Below are 20,069 nucleotides of genomic sequence, written 5' to 3'. Positions count from 1 at the left end.
GGGTGATCCCTCCAGGCCAGGTGCGCGTTCCAAACCGCCAACCCTGTCGAGCTCCAGTCTGAGCACTGTCCCTGAAACTACCGCAGACAGTCCTCACAGCGATGCTGTGACCACAGAGCGGCCCAAGGATGCCAACGCCATGGACCACGAAAACTACCGCAGACAGTGCCCTCACAGCGATGCTGTGACCACAGAGCGGCCCAACGCCATGCTTGGATTCTACCTGAGTTTTCATTAAAACATGCCAGGAAGGGACGGGTCTCAGCTCTCATCTGGTTAAGGCCACATCGCAGGTATGTGATCGAGAGGATCGCCCAGTCTACACGGGTGATGAGGCGGGGCAGGAGTGAGCCGGGTTAGTGCCGGGTGGTCCAACCTAGGCCGGGAAACAGGAACTGGGGTACCGCACGCTCGCCTGCTGCTGGTGGTGATAAGGAACTGATGGTCCAAGTCTCAGCTGTTCCATTCCAGTCCAGTTCCCCACTAAGGCACCTGGCAAAGCAGCAGAGGATGGCCCAGGTCCTTGGAGGACGAGGATGGACGGAGTTCCTGGCTCCTGACCTTGACGTGGCCCAGCCCTGGCTGTTGGGGCCATTTATGGAATGAACCAACGGATGAAAGATGTCTCTCTCCCCATTACCTTGCCTTTAAAATAACTACATAAATATTTTTTTATTTTATTTTTTACTATAAAAACAGATATATGGAGAAAAGGAAATACAGAGAGAAAGATCTCCCATCCTGGTTCACTCCCCAAATGGCCTCAATGGCCAGAGCTGAGCCAATCTGAAACCAGGAGCTTCTTCCAGGTCTCCCATGTAGGTGCAGGTCCCAAGGTCCCAAGCAAGGCCTTGAGCCATCCTCGACTGCCTTTCCAGGTCACAAGCAGAGAGCTGGAAGGGAAATGGAGCAGCCGAGATATAAACCGGCACCCATATGAGACCTCAGTGGATTCAAGATGAGGATTTAGCCACTAGGCTATTGCATTGGACCCACATATAAATAATTTTTTAAAAATGACTAGATCAAAGAAAATAAAGTTGGCAGTTGTACATACACAGAAATGTCAAAATTGAGCAGTGGGTTAATAGATTTCACTGTTTCAGACTAAGTCTCAGACAGTGGCCAGGGACAATGCTGCCCTTTACTCTGGCAGGTAGCAGGTACCCATAGAAAACCTTCCAAGGCAAGCCAGTCGTCTACAAGGGGCTTAAAAAGCTGTGACAGCGGTGGGCTCAAGGACGACCTGGGTCTACCAGGAGCTTAAAAAGCTGTGGCAGCAGTGGGCTCAAGGACGAACTGGTGAACAGCTGGTGTGCAGGGGATCTGCAGGACCACCCCCACCCAAGGACCCCAACAAGAAGCTGTCACAGCTTCGCCATGGACTCTCACACCACCCCCTGCCAGCGCACAGCACCCTGTTTCAGGGAAGGCCGCCGCTGGCAAGGGTCATGGGGTTGGGGATTTGTGCTTTCATGGGAACAGCGTTACGTCATGTATGCCACAGCGTTTGCTCTTGCTTCTGTACATTCAGGCTTAGTTTCATAATTAGAAGTAGACACTCTGGGGGTGTGTAAAACGTTAGATATCGGCAGTGAGCAAAGTTGTGGAGGAAGGAGGTGGGGTGTGTGGGCACTCTCTACTCTTTGATTGGCATTGCTGTGAACCTAACAAAACTCCCCTACAAAATAAACACTGGGGCCGGCACAGGGGAGCCGTGAGCTAAGCTGGAACGCCACATAGGAGCGTGCTTCAAGCCCGGGCTGCTCTGCTTCCGATCCAGCTCTCCGAGAAAACAGCAGAAGACGACCCAAGTCTCTGGGTCTCTCCCACCCACATAGAAAAACTGTATTCCTGGCTACAGTCCCAGCTGTTGTCTGTCCGCCTCTATTTCTCCACCTTTCAAATAAAGACATATTTTTTTAAAAAATAAAGACTATGTAAAAACAACGTGCATATTTCTACCCAACCCTTGTCAGCCTCAACTGTGTAATAGACTGCAAGGATGGGTTCCGAATAGCCAGTGCAGGCGGCCAAGTGCAGACAGCACCAGCATCTTTGCTGCCGCATCCTGAACTTCACTGTCTTATTCAGAAGGACTTCAGCCGATGACTGGGGCTTCAATGTGGGATGCTGGTTGTACTACCATTTCAATCCCTGTCATCAAATCCTAAAAGCCACTTGCCAATACTCATGCTTAGCTTGCTGTTTCTGTATGGCCAAGGCTTCCCAGCTCGATCAGACCAGGTGCAAAGGCCCATCCGCAGTGGGAGCCCACAACCAGAAAGGTCAACTTAACACAATTAGTTAACCAAGAGCTTAACAGACGGGTCACACATGCCAAGCTGTGACACCGTGTGTGGCCTCTACCGAGTGCTCCGAACACGGAAGCTCCGATCTTGAGAGTCCAGGCTGAGGTGCTGCCCACTGGCAGTAGTAGCCAGACCTTAACCAGTTGGCTGCTCCCTCTTGGCTGCTCCCTGTTATTCCACCTCCTTGTCCGCAGATGGCGCTCCTGTTCCATCGGTCATGAATTAAGACTGTCCTAACCCACGTGACCCTAACTAAATACCCTGGCTTGGTCTTTTGACACAGGACACAAAGGTGTGTGTGAGTGGTGTTTGTGTTATGTGGTGTGTGTGGTTTGTATCAGATGGAGACTGTGTGTGTGTGTGAGATCATGTGTGGCTGAGGGGTGTGTAGTATATGTGTGACTGCGTGTGACAGGTGCATGTGTGCGAGAGACCGTGTGCAAGTGTTGTGTGAGTGTGTGAGAAGGAGGCTACCTGTGGCTCTGTGTGTGACTGAGTGTGGTATCTGTGTGTGGGAGAGGGCGGTCAGTAGGATGATAAGGACAGGTGGGGAGGGGTGGGAAGCAGGGACGTGTGGACAGGCCCCGCATGGCATGAACAACCAAACCACTGTGTCTGGCCTCCTGGGGCAGCTGTCACAGAGAGGACGCCCCCGGCTTGCCCCTGCTGCTCACCCTACCTCCGCCCGCCCCCAGGCTCGGTCCCATGTTTGCTGGGCAGCTCATCCTGAAGGAACCTGCAGTTTAAGCAGCCTCTATTCTCTTCCTTCCAGATTCCTCTCCCCTCATTTCAGGGGGGTTCTCTCCCTACCCCCGCCATCACACACAGCTCCCCTCTCCCCCAAAAGGCCGGCATGGGCACCTCCCGTGTCTGTGCCCTTGGCTTCTGGTGCAGGCGAGGTATCATGAAATCAGGGGCACGGTAAAGATGCAGGCAGCTGAGAATCGTCAGGAACAAGTTGTTTAGAAGGCTGTGTCTCTGCCGGGAGCAGTGTGAGAGAACCCCAGGGAGCGCTTGCCTGCCCTGTTGGGTCAGGAAGTGGCATAACCTGTCTGTAGTGATTAGGTCACCATGCTGAGCATGCTGCCACGTGGCCTGGCCTGGCAGGTGCCGGCCTGCCCATGAGTTTCCAGGCCTGGACTGCTTGTCTGTCTCACTGTCAGTACTTGAGTTGTCATCGGTCTTCATTCTTTCTACTCCTGGCATGCTGTAAGCTGGGAAGCCCGTGTCAGGAACACGTGGGAGAGTAAGCAGGAGCTGCATAAGGGGTCCTGGGGTCCCCCGCGGGCAGAGAACACGGCTTGCAGTACGGACTCCCCCACTACCATCCAGAGCTGTGGGACAGCTAAGCATCGGGCTGTGTGCGTGACCAAGCCTTCCGACCCCTCCCACCGGCCACACACACTCAATTACACAGTTATTAAAAAGCTACTGACATCATGGCCAGATAGAGGAGGGACACGGATAAGTACAATCATAAATGATTCACACACACACACACACACACCCGGTGGCAGAGGCGCAAAGAAAGGTGACCAAAAGCAAAATGAAGCCAGACCCTTGGGCTAACCGGCTGGCTGCTCCCTGTCGGTCCATCTCCTTGTCCGCAGATGGCGCTCCTGTCCCATCGGTCATGAATTAAGACTGTCCTAACCCACGTGACCCTAACTAAATACCCTGGCTTGGTTTTTTGACACAGGACACAAAGGTGTCCTTTTCACACTTGGAGAAAACTCAACTGTGCGGGTCAGTGGGTCAGTCCAATCCTTAGGTCAACTTCTGCCAAATTTTCTAAGCAGATTATTCAGCAAATTCCCGAGTTCTAAATGTCAAGGCCTAGAAAATACACCGGTGTGTATTTATTTACTTTTTAAAGATTTATTGATTTATTTGAAAGTTAGAGAGACAAAGACCTTCCATCCTCTGACTCTGTGAGTGTATCAAGTCGCAGCCAGGAGCCAGCGGCTTCATCCATTTCCCACATGCGTGGCAGGGTCCCAAGCACTCGGGCCGTATTCTACTGCTTACCCCGGGTACATTAGCAAGGAGGCTAGATTGGGAGTGGAGCAGCCAAGATGGGAACTGGTGTCCATGGGATGATGGAACCGCAAGTGGTGGCTTTGTTTCCTTTCGCCATAACACCCCTGGCACCTATGTTTAAAATAAGCAGAACCAGCTCCTGGGCAGGCACACTTAGATTCTCTGTGAAAAATCAACAGACCTTCTGCCTCAGGGTTCACATGGGTGGGTGTGCCAGCTGCCAGTGGGAAGAAACAGTGCCCGAGGTACTGGGGTGCTGCCTGCCATGCTGGGCACAGGTAGTGCCTGCCTTGTGTAGGTAGACCCAGCCCCCAGCATGGGCTCAGACAACACAGCACTCAGCACAGCCTACCAGGCTGCAGAGGGACCCTGACCAGTGCAGGAGGGTGGGCCAGGGCCCTGCAATTCCTGCTCATCTCTTCCTGTCCCAGCAGGCCCTTTGGCCACAGCTGGCTCCCAGGCAAAGGCAGCTTTCTACAGGGGCTAAAAGCTTAACTGAAAGTCTCTGTCAATCATTTTGAGGTTTGTAGCCAGCAGAGTCAGGTGTGTTAGTCAGTTACAGTTATTATAATAAAATGCCAGAAGCTGAGTAATGTCTACAGAAAAGAGGGTCAGCTTAGCGTGGGAGGGCCTGCACTGGGGAGGGCTTCAAAGCGGGAGTGTGCGTGTGTGTGTGTGTGTGTGTGCGCGCGGAGGAGAGACCCCATGGTGCGAGTGTGTGTGCGGAGGGAGAGACCCCATGGTGCGAGTGTGTGTGCGGAGGAGAGACCCCATGGTGCGAGTGTGTGTGCAGAGGGAGAGACCCCATGGTGCGAGTGTGTGTGCGGAGGAGAGACCCCATGGTGCGAGTGTGTGTGCAGAGGGAGAGACCCCATGGTGCGAGTGTGTGTGCGGAGGGAAAGACCCCATGGTGCGAGTGTGTGTGCGGAGGAGAGACCCCATGGTGCCAGTGTGTGTGCGGAGGGAGAGACTACATCACAGACAGGAAGCAGGCATGATTCAGGAGGTCACACTGCCTTTTCCCACTCCTCTTGATCCTATGAAGGTGACCCCCCTGCTGACCTACTTCCTGTGTGCTGAGCTCCACCTCCTGAAGGTTCCACCACCTCTCATTGCCACACCGGGAACAAGCAGGTGAGGGCAGTGGCTGTGACTTGCACGGCCCAGGATCCTGTTCCCCCAGCAGATGCTGCCTGTATGACCGGCCTCTGTGGCCGTGCACCCGTGACTGGGCCCCATAGCTAGGAACAGCTGGGGACCCCATAGCTAGGAACAGCTGGGGACCCCATAGCTAGGAACAGCTGGGGAAAGGGAGGGGTGGGGAGAGCCGCTCTGCCATGGCGCTCTGAAACTCTTGGTGCAGTTGGGTTTGCAATGGAGCCTGGTGGGGCCTTTCAGAGGTGATGAAGGCCACCAGGGCTTAGTGCCGCCCCTTGCCCAGAAGTGGTTTAATTCCCCTGGGAATCGGTGTGTCCCGCTGAGAGCAGCCCTGACAAAGCAAGGCCATCCCTCGTGCTTCATCCTGTGCGCATGCCCACTCCCCTTCCCCTTCTCCACCCTGCGTGGAAGTGGCACGTGGCCCTCTCCATAGCTAGATGCTCAGTCTCACACTTTCCACCCCCGCAACTGTGAGCCCAAATGAACCACTTTTCTGAGCTGCCAGTTTTGGGCACTCTATTCATGGCCATAAATAGAAATCAGAGCACGAGAGAGGAAGACACACACACTCACTTAGATTACTCCAAAGACCAGAGACGCCTTTCTTATGAAGGTGCTTTATTTCAGCAAAATACTACATTGTTTAAAAGCATATAAAAGTCCACATGGTTTCAAGTTACACTGCTTTAAGTTCTTTAAAGTTGAGAGCTTCTCCCCTGACCTGCAGTCTTTCTGTTCTTGCTCCTCGGGCTCAGTCCACTCAAGCTGACACTGGCGGGGCAAACTCTACAGAGGAAGACCAAGGGGGACAGAAGGAAAGTTTGAGAATGGCAGCTAGTGTTTCACCTGCTCAACAGCAACCTGCACCGTTCAGCGTTGAGATATGCGATCAGCCGAAAGCCCTGAGCTGCACCATTTTCCTTCTAACAAAGGCTTTTCTGTAACGTCTCTCCTGACGCAGCACAGTGAGCCCCTTGGTCAGTTTGTGTCCACTTGCACAAGCCCCCGTCCCTGACTTCACTGATGTGTCTCGGGGGATGGCTGTCGCCAGAAACAAGCACACAGGGCCCCACATCCGCTCTGTGTTTCTTCAGCTTAAAGCATAAAGCGCTGACTCTGGTGGGGATATATGACTGCAAGCAATGGCACCTTACATCAAACAGCCTTCTGTTGCCCTCATTGCGCCCTCTCGCCCTTCCTAGTAGCGCCTACCTCTGAGTGTCAGTCAACCAGACAGCCTAAAAGAGAAGCCAGGCAAGGCTGTGAAACAGGCAAAAGCCTGGAGCCCATCTGGGACCACCACGCTGGGGTGAACACCAGGGAGCGAGCAGCAGTAGAGAGAAGTGCTCGCTGCCTCGGGCTCAGCCTCAGGCCCTGGGGAAGCCACACAGCCCAGGGTGGTACAGTAGTTAGACATGCCTGACATGGGTTCAGGCCGTGGTTCGGCTCTTCACCACACCTGGTGTGGGCCACTCCTCTGAATGTGAACACACCTCAGAGGTTTGGTGAAACACTGCCTAGGACGGCCAGATATGCAAAGCCAGCTTAGCAAAACGCCCGGCCGGGAAGAATCTCTTGGGAAGTGGCACTCCATGTCTTCAACATCAACAAGACCAGCATCGCTGTTAGGGAGTCGCTACTGCCAGAAGCAGGCAGTGGCACGGGAGGCATGGCTTGTGCACGGCAGGCAGTGCCATGCAGGCAGCTAGACCAGAGGCTTCCACAGGCACCTGTCTGTTGTGAGCACTATGTAGCAATCACCTGCGGGAGTTTCGTTCTTTTTAAATTTTTATTTTATTTGGAAGGCAGAAGGACTGACATTAGGGTGAAGATTAATCCACCTCCTGTGAGCACTGGTATCCTGTAAAAGTGATGGTTCAAGTCCCAGCTGCTTGACTTCTGATCCAGCTCCCTGCTAATGAAAGGCAGAGAGAGAGAGACCTTGCATCCACTGGATGGCTCCCGAAATGCTTGCAACAATGGAGACTGGAGCAAGCTGACCTGGATCTTAAGTCCCAGGGCCATGTCTTGTCGCTGCCAGGTTATGCATCAGCAGGAAGCTAGAATCAGAAATAGAGCTGAGACTCGAATCCAGGTGCTCTAGATTTAAGCATCCCATAGCACCTGTTATGCCAAATGTTCCCCCTTGACCTGTGAAATTTCCCAAAGAACAGATGCCCAGATCCAACCACAACCTAACAGGCTCTGCCAATGGCTGGGGCCCAGGAGGCTGTGCTGTTACCCAGTGCCCCGATAGCTCTGATCCTCCAGCAAGTTTGGGGGCCACTGACCTAGACACTCCAGTCATCACAGCTGAACCCTCCAGACAAATGAAGACACTGATTAACACTGCAGAACCAAGTGGTCATATGTTGAATAGGGTCTAACGCCTGGTTCCTGGAGTCTTCATGTACTGACTGTCCCAACCCCCACCCCCATCTTTGGGACCCTCCCGTATGCACAGTGATGGGGACCAGACTACCCTGAGAAGTGAGTCTTTCATGGACTTGGCAAGTATTTTGAGGCTGACCCCTTTAGTCGGGGGCACTAAGGACCCATGCCAAGGGGCATGAGAGTCTGTTGTGTCTCAGGTATGGCCTGCAGGAGCTGGGCAGGGTACAAGGAAGCGGACATGTGAGAACAGGGGAAGGACAGATTGGGGAGCGACCACGACAAGGAGTCACATTCTATATGAGGTAAGAGAGTTTCTTCTTAGCCCTGAGGTTTCAAGTGACATGGGCTCCTCTGTTCCTCATCCCGCTCCCCACACCTCCAAGCTGACACACAGCTGCAGGTGTTTTCAGCACAGGTGTGCTGTGTCCACAGCTATGGCCACACTCTCAAGGGTCCTGTGACATAACACCCACGAGGAGTCACACTGGAGCCAGAGCACACAGGACCGGGCATCAGGAGCTGTATGTGTGACCCTTAAACAGGGCTGTTCTACTGGAGGGCACGTGGGGCCATGTGCCCTCATGTAGCCCTTCACACAGGGGATGCCCAGCAAGTGGCAGGACACTGCTTGCATTGGGCATTGCACATCTGCAAGGTCTACGTACCTGGCACCTCCCTTTAGTTTTCCTTCTTCTCAGATTGCTCCTTCTTCTCACCCTCCAGCTTCTGCTGTTTTGCTTCCAATCTCTTCCTCTGGTAGATTTTCACAGCAGCAAATGCCAGGCAGAGAATTAACGTTTTTGCTGCCAAGATATACAGCAGCACGGGCACATGTTCGATGGCCTGGAGGAGAAAAGAAACCGCTCTAATCGCTCTATCAGTGATATGGCATGCGTCTTTTATGTCCCTTCATCCAGCAAATATTTACTGAGCACCTGCTGTTTACCAGGCACGAGGCTAGTGCTAGGGCTACACTGGCAACCATGCAGGCAAGGTCCCTGCTCCAGGTCACCAGTCACCAATGGTGCAGTTACAGCTCTGCCCTTCATTACTCCCCTGCTACCGGCTCCGCAGAGAGGAAGCCCGGTCAACTACAGGTGCAGTATCCCATGGGACTGGCTGGACGGTCAAGCCCCCTGCTTCTTTCTATTTCATAATTTGAGAAAGAGCAAGAGAGAGAGAGACAAGGAGGGTTTCCATGTGTTGGTAATCTCCCTAAATGGCCACAGTAGTTGCAGCTGGGCTGAAGCCAAATCCAGGAGCCAGTCTTTCACGTAAGTGGCAGGAACACAGTTCCTTGATAGTCCCCAATTACTGTCACATTCTCCGGAGCCTGTGACCTCAATGTCTGTCGGGCTCAGGGCAGAGAGGACGCTGCATCACTGCTGGCTACCAGGGCCTGCATCATTGGTATGCTGGAGTCAAGAGCTGCAGCCAAGAAATGAACCCAGATAGCCCGGTGTGGGATGCTAGCAGCTTAACCAGCAGGTCTCACACCCACTTTCACCCCTGCTTTGGAGGCGGCCTCAGGGTCCGATAAGGTGGGGCCAGGAAGCTTGCTGTAGAGTTCTGCCAGGCCACTGGCTGACCATGTGAGCTGGGACAGTCCCTGGACATGTCCGAGCTTCTGCCTCTTCCCTTGCCGAAGTCCTGGACCTTCCCTAGATTCTCCCAGTTCAGGACACCATGAAGGTCTCTTGGTTCTGCAGACTCAGTCATTAGCACTGGCATTTGAAGGTAAGATAGAATTCAAAAGAACTATAGGTCAAAACACGGCTATTTGTTAACTGCCTCTATAACTTCCCATTGGGCAGAAAACTTCCCCCACTGGCTAGATGGCATCTGAGGAGTAACTATGGATTTGAATTGCTCACTCATTATACCTGTGACTCTTACTATGAAATTCTACACCGGCATAGCTTAATGGTATCTCAAAGAAAACACTGTGCTGGTTTCATAAGCACGGCTGGTACGACCTAAACGATAATGACAAGCTTTCCGTGTGCCTAACTAGTACTCTCCACATGCAGCGAAAGGGCGTGTTTTAATTAAGGCATCAGTTGTTTAGGAGACCAAGTAGGATCTATCCCAGTGAAATCATCAGGCTAAGTTATCAAGCATTATTTCGTGCATTAAACGTCAACACAACGAGATTCCACAGGAAGCACACTTGAATCCCCTCTGCTGGTCCCGCTGATGCTGACTGGAAATGGACGGTGAAAGTGCAGCTGAGAGCAATGTGCTCACAGGTGCAGGGGGCTGGACGGGATTGTGAAGATGACCTCAACGAGAGAAGGAAAGTTCATGAAGGCTGAGCCCGAGGCACAGCCATCAGTGCTGTGGCCAGAGTGGGGACAGACAGTCCCTCCCACTGGTGCACGGATCTCCCATTTGGGCGCAGGGGCCAAAGGAGTTGGGCGATGCTGAGTGGCAGGGAAATGAAATCGATGAAATCACACACGTGCACACAGACACTGAATGTGAGTGTTTTATGGGAACCTAGCATGCTCCAGGATCCCACACGAGTTCTTTCATCCTTCATGACCCACAGGAGGCAGACAGGCTGTCGGGGCTGTGTGGCTGAGGAAGAGCACAGTGCAGATGGTGAGGCAGGGTCTGACCCAACCCTGAAGGCCCCGGTCATGCTCTGCTGCCCGGGGATGCAGACACGCGCTGCTGGGTCACCAGGACGCCTTCCGAGAGTTGCATCCCCAGGTGACGTCATTGTGTGTGCATCACAGTGTGCTTCCAGAAACTGCTGGCTACAAAGTCACTGGGAGACCTAATCCTGGCCAAGCACCGCTGTGCGTGTCACCCACTGGTGCCAGGTGATATACACAGCACTCTCACGACCCTCTCACTGCCACCATCTAATTATGCAGGTACATGATGGCTTGGCTACTGAACTGACGAGAGGACTAGACACGGTATCAGACACGGAAATCTGAAGGTTGTGATACAATAAATATATGAGGGGTGTCACAGGAGGAGGGGCACTTCAGATATTTAAATTATTTTACTTTAAATAAAAGGATAAGAACATATGGATAATCAGTAATTGGGTCAAGCTTGGTAGCCACTAATTCATTTTAAATAAAGAATATATGGAATAGCGCCAGTGTTGCAGTGCAGTGAGTTCAGCCGCTGCCGGAAATGCCAGCATCCCACATGGGTACCTGTTCAGGTCCCAGCTGCTCTGCTTCTGCTAGAGCTAATTCTCCTGGGAGCAGGGAAAGATGGCCCAACTGCTTTGGCCTCTGCACCCAAATGGGAGACTGGGCTGACCCTCTCGGCTCCTGGCTTTGGCCTGGTCCAGGCTTGGCTCTGGAGGCAATTTGGGAAGTGAGAAATAGATAAAAGATATCTATCGCACTCATTCTCCCTCTCTTTCTCTTTAACTCTGCCTTTCAAACAAATGAAATCTTTAAAAAAAAATTTTTTTTAAGTACAGCAGCATTTAAAAATAAATAAATAAAACAACATCACTGCCCAAAGAATAAAACACTAAAAAAAGTTAAAGTCAAACTACAACTTTTCATCCTGGCAAACAGAAGCGGCTCCAGTCTCCACCCCTCGCTCCCCCAGAGCATGGCTAACCTCACCGCTCCAGCCCGGTAACAATCCTCCAAGCCCACCGTGCCGCAGGCTCCCGTTTCGGGGAGGTGGGGATCCACTTCTGAGTCACAGAGCCACTGTGCTGAGCCTAAAGTCCCATCACCATCACTGCTTTACGGCCCGCAGTCCTCCACGACTCAGCACAGAACAGGAATGGAGGCACAGCAACAAAGGTACATGCCAGCGAGTGGTTTCGGTCCTGCCTGCCTTCCCCTAGGGACCAGAGAGAAGGTGGCCGTTTGAGGACTGAGGGCAGCGGAGGTCAAGGACACTAAAGGCTAATGTCAAGAGTGTGGGGCCCTCTGCACCTCCGGTGGGGGAGGGGAGGGCAGTACAAGGTGCCAGATCTGTTCAGTCTTTCCAGCAAGCCCTTCGTATCTCTCAAAGCATGCAAACCTTTGGGGGAAGGCAGTGTTGAGTGTTGGGCAGGCCAGATCTACCCTACTTTTTAAAGTGCCCAGTGCCTGTGAAGCGGCCATGGTTAACTCCTTTAACAATGAGGCCACAGCTGCTGCTAACACACAGGCTGCACTGACTGTGGCTGCCAGCCCCTGGCCCACTGGGTCAGAAAGGACACAGGACACCCTGAGGCTCTCTCAGTTGGGGCAGAAGGAGATCGCTCCTCTCTGGTACTACGAGCCAGGGGCCTGCTTCACACACAAGGCCGCTCCCTGTATGCCAGGGTGCTGTGCCTGTCTGAAGCTGGAAGGTTTGGGCAGATCCAGCTCCTGACCTGGAGACAGACAGGTCTCTTGCAGGCAGGACTGGGACAGCTGGCCCCTGCACAATGAAGAATAACAGCTAACTATGTGCCATCCTGGACCAGCAGCAGCAGCAAAGCACACTCAGGCCCCACGCCAGACCAAGGCTACCAGCAGCTGCAGGCCAGTCCTTTCGCTGGTCCTCAAGGTGACTGTGACCGCCATCAGGTATAAGCCCCACCACCCTGGTACATGCAACATGATGCTGAGAGCCTTGTTGACACGGCCTCTAGTGCCAGTCACCGCCTCTTGCCCCCACTGGCCTAGCCACTGCAGCAGGTGGATGTCCTCTGCAAGCAAACCTTACCTCCCCCTCTGCCTCTTGGCTGTTTCTCCCTGGTTGGCTCCCATGGCCTCCTCGTCCCTCCTCCACCTCTCTGGCCCCACAGTGCATACGAAGCAAACTCTCCTAGCTCCTCAGCCCCTTCCCAGAGTCCTCCTTCTACTTCCGTCACTTCCACAGATTCTCCCTGGAGGATACAGCCCTGAGCTCTCCACAAGGGACCCTTCCGCACAAAAAAGGCTCAGGCCCCACAGAGCTAGGGTTGCAGGGGACGTCTGCACTCGCATGCCTCCCGATCCTGCTTCCAGAACCTTCCAGTTCTCTTACAATAAGTAGTCACTGCAGGCTATGAACAAGGAAATGCTTCTAATGGAATTAACTTCAGGATCCTACATTTGGAAAGAGACACACACCAGACTTGTATGTGGCTCTTTCAAAAAAGATCATGGAATTAACTTTATGCAAAAAAAAAAGGTGAAATCCATGTATTATTCATAATATACATTTTCCATGAGTTTTTGAAGGTTCCCTCTATAGGAAAAAAACTACTGCAAGAAGATACACCAAAACCATTCACAGCCGCTATCTCTCAGTGGGGTGCATGAATTTTAATACTTCCCAAAGTGACTACCTTAAACATGTTAGTGCAGGCTGTCTTAAAAAAAAAAAAGATTTATTTATTTTCATTGGAAAGGCAGATTTACAGAGAGAGGAGAGACAGAAGAGAGAGCTTCCATCCACTCGTTCACTCTCCAAGCAGCCACAACGGCTGGAGCTGAGCAGATCCAAAGTGTCCTCCAGGTCTCCCATGCCGTACAGGGTCTCAAGGCTTTCGGCCATCCACCTCTGATTTCCCAGGCCACAAACAGGGAGCTGGATTAGAAGCAGAGCAGCTGGGACATGAACTGGTGCCCACATTAGACGTCAGTGCTTAGAAGTAGAGGATTAGCCAGTTGTGTCTTTGCATGGGTCCTGGATGCAGGCTCTGTCAACTGGCCTCCACCTCACCTTGGTGCCTACAGGGAATCCAAGTGGTCCTCTCTCCCCTCTGTAGATCAAACCGACAGGCCCTGAGTAGGACAGCTGGCTCAGACTCTCTGGCTACTATTGAACTTCTGTTCCCATCACAGAATCTAGTATCTATAGGAATGAGGTGTGTATACTCTCCAACTCATCAAGTGGTGCTTGTGGCTACAGTAGAGACTTTATTTTAAAATGGCATTTAAGGGACCAGTGTGGTGGCATAGCAGGCAAGGTAATCCTCCATCTGCAGCAAAGACATCCATATGGGCACCAGTTTGAGTCCTGGCTGCTGCACTTCTGATCCAGCTCCATGCTACACAGGCAGAAGAGCATGGCCCGTGGCCTTGAGCCCCTGGACCCACATGGGAGACCCAGAGGAAGCTTCTGGTTCCCAGTTTCAGACTGGGACAGCTTGGCCATTGTGGCCATGAGACGTGAACTGCAGTAGATGGGGGATCTTGCTCTCTATCTCTCTCTCTCTAACTCTGACTTTCAGATAAAATAAACAAATCTTTAAAATAAGGAAATCAGTAAAATAAATGAAATATAAGTAACATGATTGTAAAAAGAACAATTTAGGCTACTTAAATGCAAACTAAGCAAATGCTTTTTGAAAGACTCGAGTTTGATTGGCACAAGAAAAAGAGCAAACAGAGAGAGAGAAGCTATTTACAACTGTAAAAGCTTAGGGAAGCTGGCAGGCATTTGGTGTACACATTCAAACGCTACTTGGAATATCGACATCCCATCTCCAAGTCCCTGAGTTCCAACCCTGGATCCCTTGTTGATTCCAGCTTCCTGCCGCTGCCCACCAAGTGACGCAGAGGGTGGTAACTCCAACAGCTGGTCCCTGCAGCCCCCTGGGAAGGGCCTGGTCGTGTGCCGGGCTTCCGGCTTTGGCTCGGCCCACCCCCAGCTTTGGTGGGAGCTTGGATAATGAACAAGAGGGAGAGAACACATGTACTCTTGTTCTTTCTGCCTTTTAAACTTAAAGAGAATTTTTTTTAATTAAAAAACAAAAACTAGAGAAGAAACACAGAAATCTGGGAAGATTTTGTACAGAGATGCTTCACAAGATCGTAGTTTAAACAAAGCGGCATGCGCCGGACCATTTATCTACGACAGGCACAATGTGCTTCTTCCTGCCCCAGAGGTGGCATGGCTGGGTTCTGCCCAGGGTTCTCTAGAAGGTTCCTACTGTCAACTTCTCGTTGCTTCCTCACAAAGCAGAAAGGGATGTGTATTTAATTACAGGGTCCCCAGAAGCCCCCTCCCCATCTCGGCTACCACGGACAACATCTTGTTTTCTGGACTTGGGAGCCAGATCTGGGCTCTGCTGTGGTGTGAGCTGCAGTGGCCCTTCCTCTGTCAGCTCACAGGAAGCCTAGTTGGTCCTTCTGTGTAGCCAAGTCCCCAGTGGCCCCCCTCTCCTGGGCCTGTTTCCCCAGTGAGCCACAGCCTGCTCAGGGATCCTCCGTCGGCTCTGAGGGAAGCTATCAGGCCGGAGCCTGCTCCACGCCCGAGACTGGTGAGGGTTTGCGTTCCAAATCCTGGAGCCAGGCCTGCCAGCCAGAGGGTTGCCTTTGCCCTTTTGGGACCACTTCTTTCTTTCTCTGAAATGTCTTGTAATAGGTGATAATGTTGTTGACTCAAATTTCCATGGAGAAAAAAAAAAAGCCAAACTACCTCTTGAGTGACATCCTGGTTGATTCCCCTCTGAGGAATCGTGTGGGGAAAAAAGAATATCGTAGCTCCTGCTGTGTTTACACATTTCTGTCGGGAAAGAAGCCCCGCCTGCCCTAGGATCTTGGTGTTTTTGTCTGTGTTGCCATCCCAGGCGTGATAGGGGCTTGTGGCTGCATTGTAATGTCTGGGCCCTGTCTGGGGAGCCCTTCCCGCCTGCGCAACCGGGAACCAGCCACCTCCTTGGAAAGGCCTCCATTCCCTTCCTGTGTTCAAGGCATAGGGAGCGCCACCTCCCACAAACCCACCTTTAGGGGCACTGGTGGCACACATATGGATGAGCCTGTCCTTGGGCTACGCACCCGAAGACCACCTGCACCCGCAGTCTCATGCAGGAATCGAGTGAATGGGATGTTGCTGAGCCCTTGTTCCCAAAGGGCTGGCCAAGGGCTACCTGCCAGCCTGGCTCCATCAGTCCTGTTTGATCCAATGTTAGTTGGCAGGCCACCCAGGCCCTCTGCTACCTCCTGCCCTTGCCAGCTGGCAGGGGCTGGTCCCTGTTCTGTGAATTGACTACCTGTGGAAATGGGACCAATTAGTGTAAAATGCATGTGTAGCAAGTTTTAGGTACTGTATTTGAACCAATAAATGTGAATTCTTCTGCCTGGCATCAGGGCACTAATCACAGTTATGGCAGCTCCATCCAATCAGATTGCACCTCCAAATGCCATCATGCTGGGATTACAGCTGTAACATATGGAAGTGAGGAGGACTCATTCAGTCCATTACACTTGCCTTATACCAAAATGTACAACTGTGGGACAGGCTTTGAGGCCACGCTTTTTTAAGCAGGGCAAATCTGAAGTTTGTGCATGCATACTCAAAGAAAAGGCTTGGCTTTCTTCCAGAAGTGTTGAAATTAAATATATACCTCTGTTCTGACTCGAAGTATCAAATACCATTATGCTTCTGTCTGTGGTGTGGTGGATTAAGCTGCATTCTGCAGCACCACCAGTTTGAGTCCTGGCTGATCCACTTCCAATCCAGTCTCCTCTAATGGCATGGAAAGCAGCTGAAGGATGACCCAAGTACTTGGCCTCCTGCACCCAATCGGAGACTCAGAAGACACTCCCGGATCCCAGCTCTGAACTGGCCCACCCCTGGCCACTGCAGCCATTTGTGAGTGAATTAGTGGAAGGAAGATCTCTCTCTTGCCCTCAGTCTCTGTCTCATAACTACCTTTCAAATAAATATTTTTTAAAAAAACATAAATAAATATCATATGCATTCATTTCACTTTTCTATTTTATCAGTCTACTAATATTCTGTTTTTACAATCCAAAGAAAAACAAAAATCCAAACCGTAACTGTTTATATCTATCCTCACCTTCCAGTTCATGGTGGGCCACCTGTGAATTGACTCCTGATCAAGGAAGGGCCCTCCCAGACCAGCGCATGAAGAGAAGGAGCTGGGAGGTCAGGTGCAGAGAGCTAGAAGAAAAAACAAATGCAGAGGTCAGCTTGATAGCAGGCTCTTCCGAGAGGTAGGTGGACATCCTGAATAAGGCAGCCTAGGGCTGGGCAGCGCCTGAGGAGGCCCGGGAGAGGCTGGGCCCCTCCTGGCTTCCATGCAGCAGGAAGTACTCAGTAACCAGCAGGGATGGCCATGCCACACCTAAGGGACACCTGCTCCCATGCACGCTTCTGAGGACTCGTGACCCAAGTGCAAAGCTGTCCCTCCACCCACCTCCTGCCCTGTACAAGGCTGGTTTAGGGAGGAAGGCTGATGGGTCTCTCAAGTCTTAGGAATAGCAACTGAGTACATCTTGGTTTTAAAAAAACAAAAAAATTCTAGAGAAAACAAAGTACATGACAGGGGAGGAAAAAAGAAAGGCCGTCCGAAGCAAGTAAGCAAGCAAGGCATATGTGGAATTTCTTCTTGAGGCTCAAGGAGCGGCCAGTGAAAGGGGAGGCGAGAGGGACAAGGCAGGGACCCTGCAGAGTGCAGGGTGTGCTCCAGGGTCTCCTCTGCAGCTCTTGTCAGAACAGAACACCTACCCCAGAGGTGGCAGACGCAAGCTCGAGTTGTAGAACTGCACACTTGCTCAGGGCCTTGGTCCCATCTGTGGGTGAAGAGAGGAGGACCTGTGTCTGAAACTTACACAGTGACCACGGCTTCACTCTCCCGTGGCCGCCCATCCTGAGCTGAATGGACTCAGCTGGTCCGTGCATGTGCCCTAGCAGGTGTAGTCTTTTATTTCCAGTTCAAAGGAGCAGAAACAAACTTTCAGTCAAGATCTGGGGTCTTGGGTGGGAGTGGAACTCAAACCTATGAAGTCAGTCCCAGAACCTAACTTTAGAGATCTTCAAAAAGCTCAGGGGAAATGTGTGCTAGAAACAACTACGCATAGATTTCTACAATTTGTGTGCCCAAATATTTCAGTTCCACCTCCCACATACTTTTGAAGTACCCCTGTATGTTGAGTGCCTAGAGAGCTTATATTTTAAAAAAAGGGGGCGGGGAGGACACTTGTCTTTCAATGAATTTAGAATTAAGAAAAACAACAGAAAATGCCACAGAGAGAAGGTGAGCTGCAGGAGGATGTTGTAGGGAAAGTTTCAACCTTAAAGGCATCCAGATATAAAAAAGTTCACACTTGATCTGTTCAAGATTGCAGCAGCTTGGAAACAAGCCAGCAGTCAGCACACGATAGGCTGCTTATCCGCCCGATAAAAGTCAGATATGTGAATATGAAGAATTTAAAGGCAGATCTGTTCCAATGTGCCAGCGGTGACTGAAGGTGCTTGTTACCGTTGTGTGGACACGGCTCACTGGCCTAAGCGGCAGACTGGGAGCCTAACATGTTACAGCCTGTGGCTGGGATTTCCATCCCAAGAAATCTCTAATCATCTCAGGGTTGAGCCATGTTACACTGTCTAGAAACATTTAAGGTCTTGTAGTTTTTTACTTCTGCAAACCCTGCCTAAATGGGTTGTGTGCAAACACAGAAGAGAGGTTTGGCTGTTCCCGACTCATTTTCTGAGACCATATAACACATACCTAATGGTATTTTTAAAAAAGTTATTATCACGGTCAAGGTCAACCCTAGGTCCTAAAAGCACGCTAGGAGGAATAAGTGGAAATGACCATCCAGCATTCCGGCAGACATGGATGCAACCCTGGACAAGGCGCTCGGCGTCCCTACGCCTCAGCTCTCAGTCAATGCCGCTTCAGAGGCCGGGCTGTGAACCCCAAAGCCCCTGTGCTGAGCACACAGAAAGCAGATACACAGCAACCACCAACACAGGGATAAACACCTCCACTTCCATAACGACCAGGTCTCATTCAAAGACATCAACAGGGCAGCCATCGCAGTCGAGCAAGGCACAGAATGAAGAACAGTAACCCACAGGCCAGGAGGAGGGGAGCACCAAGGCAGGGCACAGGACCCAGGGTACACCATGAACCCTCCCAACCCAAGGGCGTTCCCTGATAAAAATCAGAATTCCAAGAACAATTCTGCAACTCTGGAATTTCTATCTCCCCACCTTCTCAAGATGGAAAACACCCACTGGCCGACTCTGTAGGCCTCATACCTAGATTGGCAAGAGATTTAAAGCCAATATGCCATCGCCACCAGCCCTGCTCATTGCCACTCTGTCTGAGTGGCAGCTTTCCCAACTCCTCAGATCCCCCGGCCCCGTGTCGGTCATTTTCAGAGCACACTGAAGGCCAGCTAGCAAATGTGGATTAAGACAGCTAAAAATATTAGCAAGTGATTTGCACCGCTATCGTAGGCACATTTGATGCCACACTAGAAGCCAGGGGCAGCCTGTAGCCATCTGAGGGCTGACCTGCAAAAAGCCACCAACACAAGGACAATTGTGAGTGATGACGTAGAATCCACGGATGGCAGGGACTCTGAAACGGCCCTGGGGCTACCCACAGCGCTTCAAACGCAGAAACAGCAAATGGCTTAGGTACACCTGCCAGTAGTACTTCCAGGTCCTCCTTTTCTAGTTTCTCCTAAACGCCACAATAACAAATCCGATTCGTTTATGTTGGTGAGGTCAGTAAAAGCAGATGGTCAATGTCCAGGCCACGAGCCACAGGGGTGGGTGTGGGAAGGGGGGCTGCCCACTGAGCCTCTGGCATCACTTGGGCTTCTAGAAGAGAACCAGCCCCACTGCGTCCCAAAGCGAGGGACCCCAGCTGATGAGTGCTGCTGGGGCTCGGCCGTCCCCATCTTGATGGCTTTTGCAGCCAGGCCCTCAGATACACAGCAGCAGAACCCACCAGAACCCCCAGGCCCTGCAGGACGAGGCTGGGGTCACCGTTGGCGGGAGTGTGGGGGTCCCTCTGGGCTCCTCGGTAACCTGGGGGGACCAGACCAGGGGGCTCCCCGGAAGGCCCCACTCATCAGACCCGAGGAAGACGGCCGGGGGCTGTCATGACTCCCCACACTTGTCTGCCAGTCCAAAACCACCCCTGCGCCCCGCCCGGGGCCGCGCGGGCCTCAAAGCGAGACTGCAGTCCCTGGGCGGCCTGGCCAGGCAGGGACGCGCCGCCGAGGGTGGAGACCGGCTGGAGTTCGTCCCGGAAGGGAAACGCCGACACAAGGCCGGCGACGCGCCAGGCTTCAGTCCCCGACCCCATCACCAACACTTACGGCTCCCGGGAGCAGAGCCCCTGGTTCAGGGTCGGCGCATAAACCACAAAGCTCACGATCCGGTCCCAGAAAACTACAAGTCCCAAAATGCACCGCTCGGCGCGCAGGAGCAATGGGCCCCACCGGCCGC

The 20,069-nt window shown here is 52.2% G+C and overlaps 1 protein-coding gene across 4 annotated transcripts; it reads right to left on the bottom strand.

Annotated features, from left to right (window-relative positions):
- Nucleotides 1–6,111: 6,111 nt before the first annotated feature.
- SMIM11A (small integral membrane protein 11A) lies at nucleotides 6,112–20,069 on the bottom strand. 4 transcript variants are annotated; one of them, XM_040980781.1, is made up of 5 exons: nucleotides 19,940–20,069; nucleotides 17,328–17,392; nucleotides 16,657–16,760; nucleotides 8,570–8,747; nucleotides 6,112–6,296 (listed from the first exon to the last, which is right to left on the bottom strand). In XM_040980781.1, the coding sequence occupies exons 3-4, from the start codon at nucleotides 16,666–16,668 to the stop codon at nucleotides 8,583–8,585; spliced, it is 177 nt and encodes a 58-aa protein (XP_040836715.1). In that variant the 5' UTR covers nucleotides 16,669–16,760; nucleotides 17,328–17,392; nucleotides 19,940–20,069; the 3' UTR covers nucleotides 6,112–6,296; nucleotides 8,570–8,582. The 4 variants fall into 4 exon arrangements, with proteins under 4 accessions (XP_040836715.1, XP_040836718.1, XP_040836716.1 ...); XM_040980782.1 differs by lacking the exon at nucleotides 6,112–6,296 and adding an exon at nucleotides 6,308–7,425; XM_040980783.1 differs by lacking the exon at nucleotides 6,112–6,296 and adding an exon at nucleotides 7,434–7,570.

The sequence above is a fragment of the Ochotona curzoniae genome, unplaced genomic scaffold, assembly GCF_017591425.1.
Source record: "Ochotona curzoniae isolate NIBS_2020 unplaced genomic scaffold, NIBS_Ocur_1.0 contig_3498, whole genome shotgun sequence".
Classification (NCBI taxonomy): Eukaryota; Metazoa; Chordata; class Mammalia; order Lagomorpha; family Ochotonidae; genus Ochotona; species Ochotona curzoniae.
The sequence above is the reverse complement of the archived record's forward strand: the minus strand, read 5'-3'. Positions and strand labels throughout refer to the sequence as shown.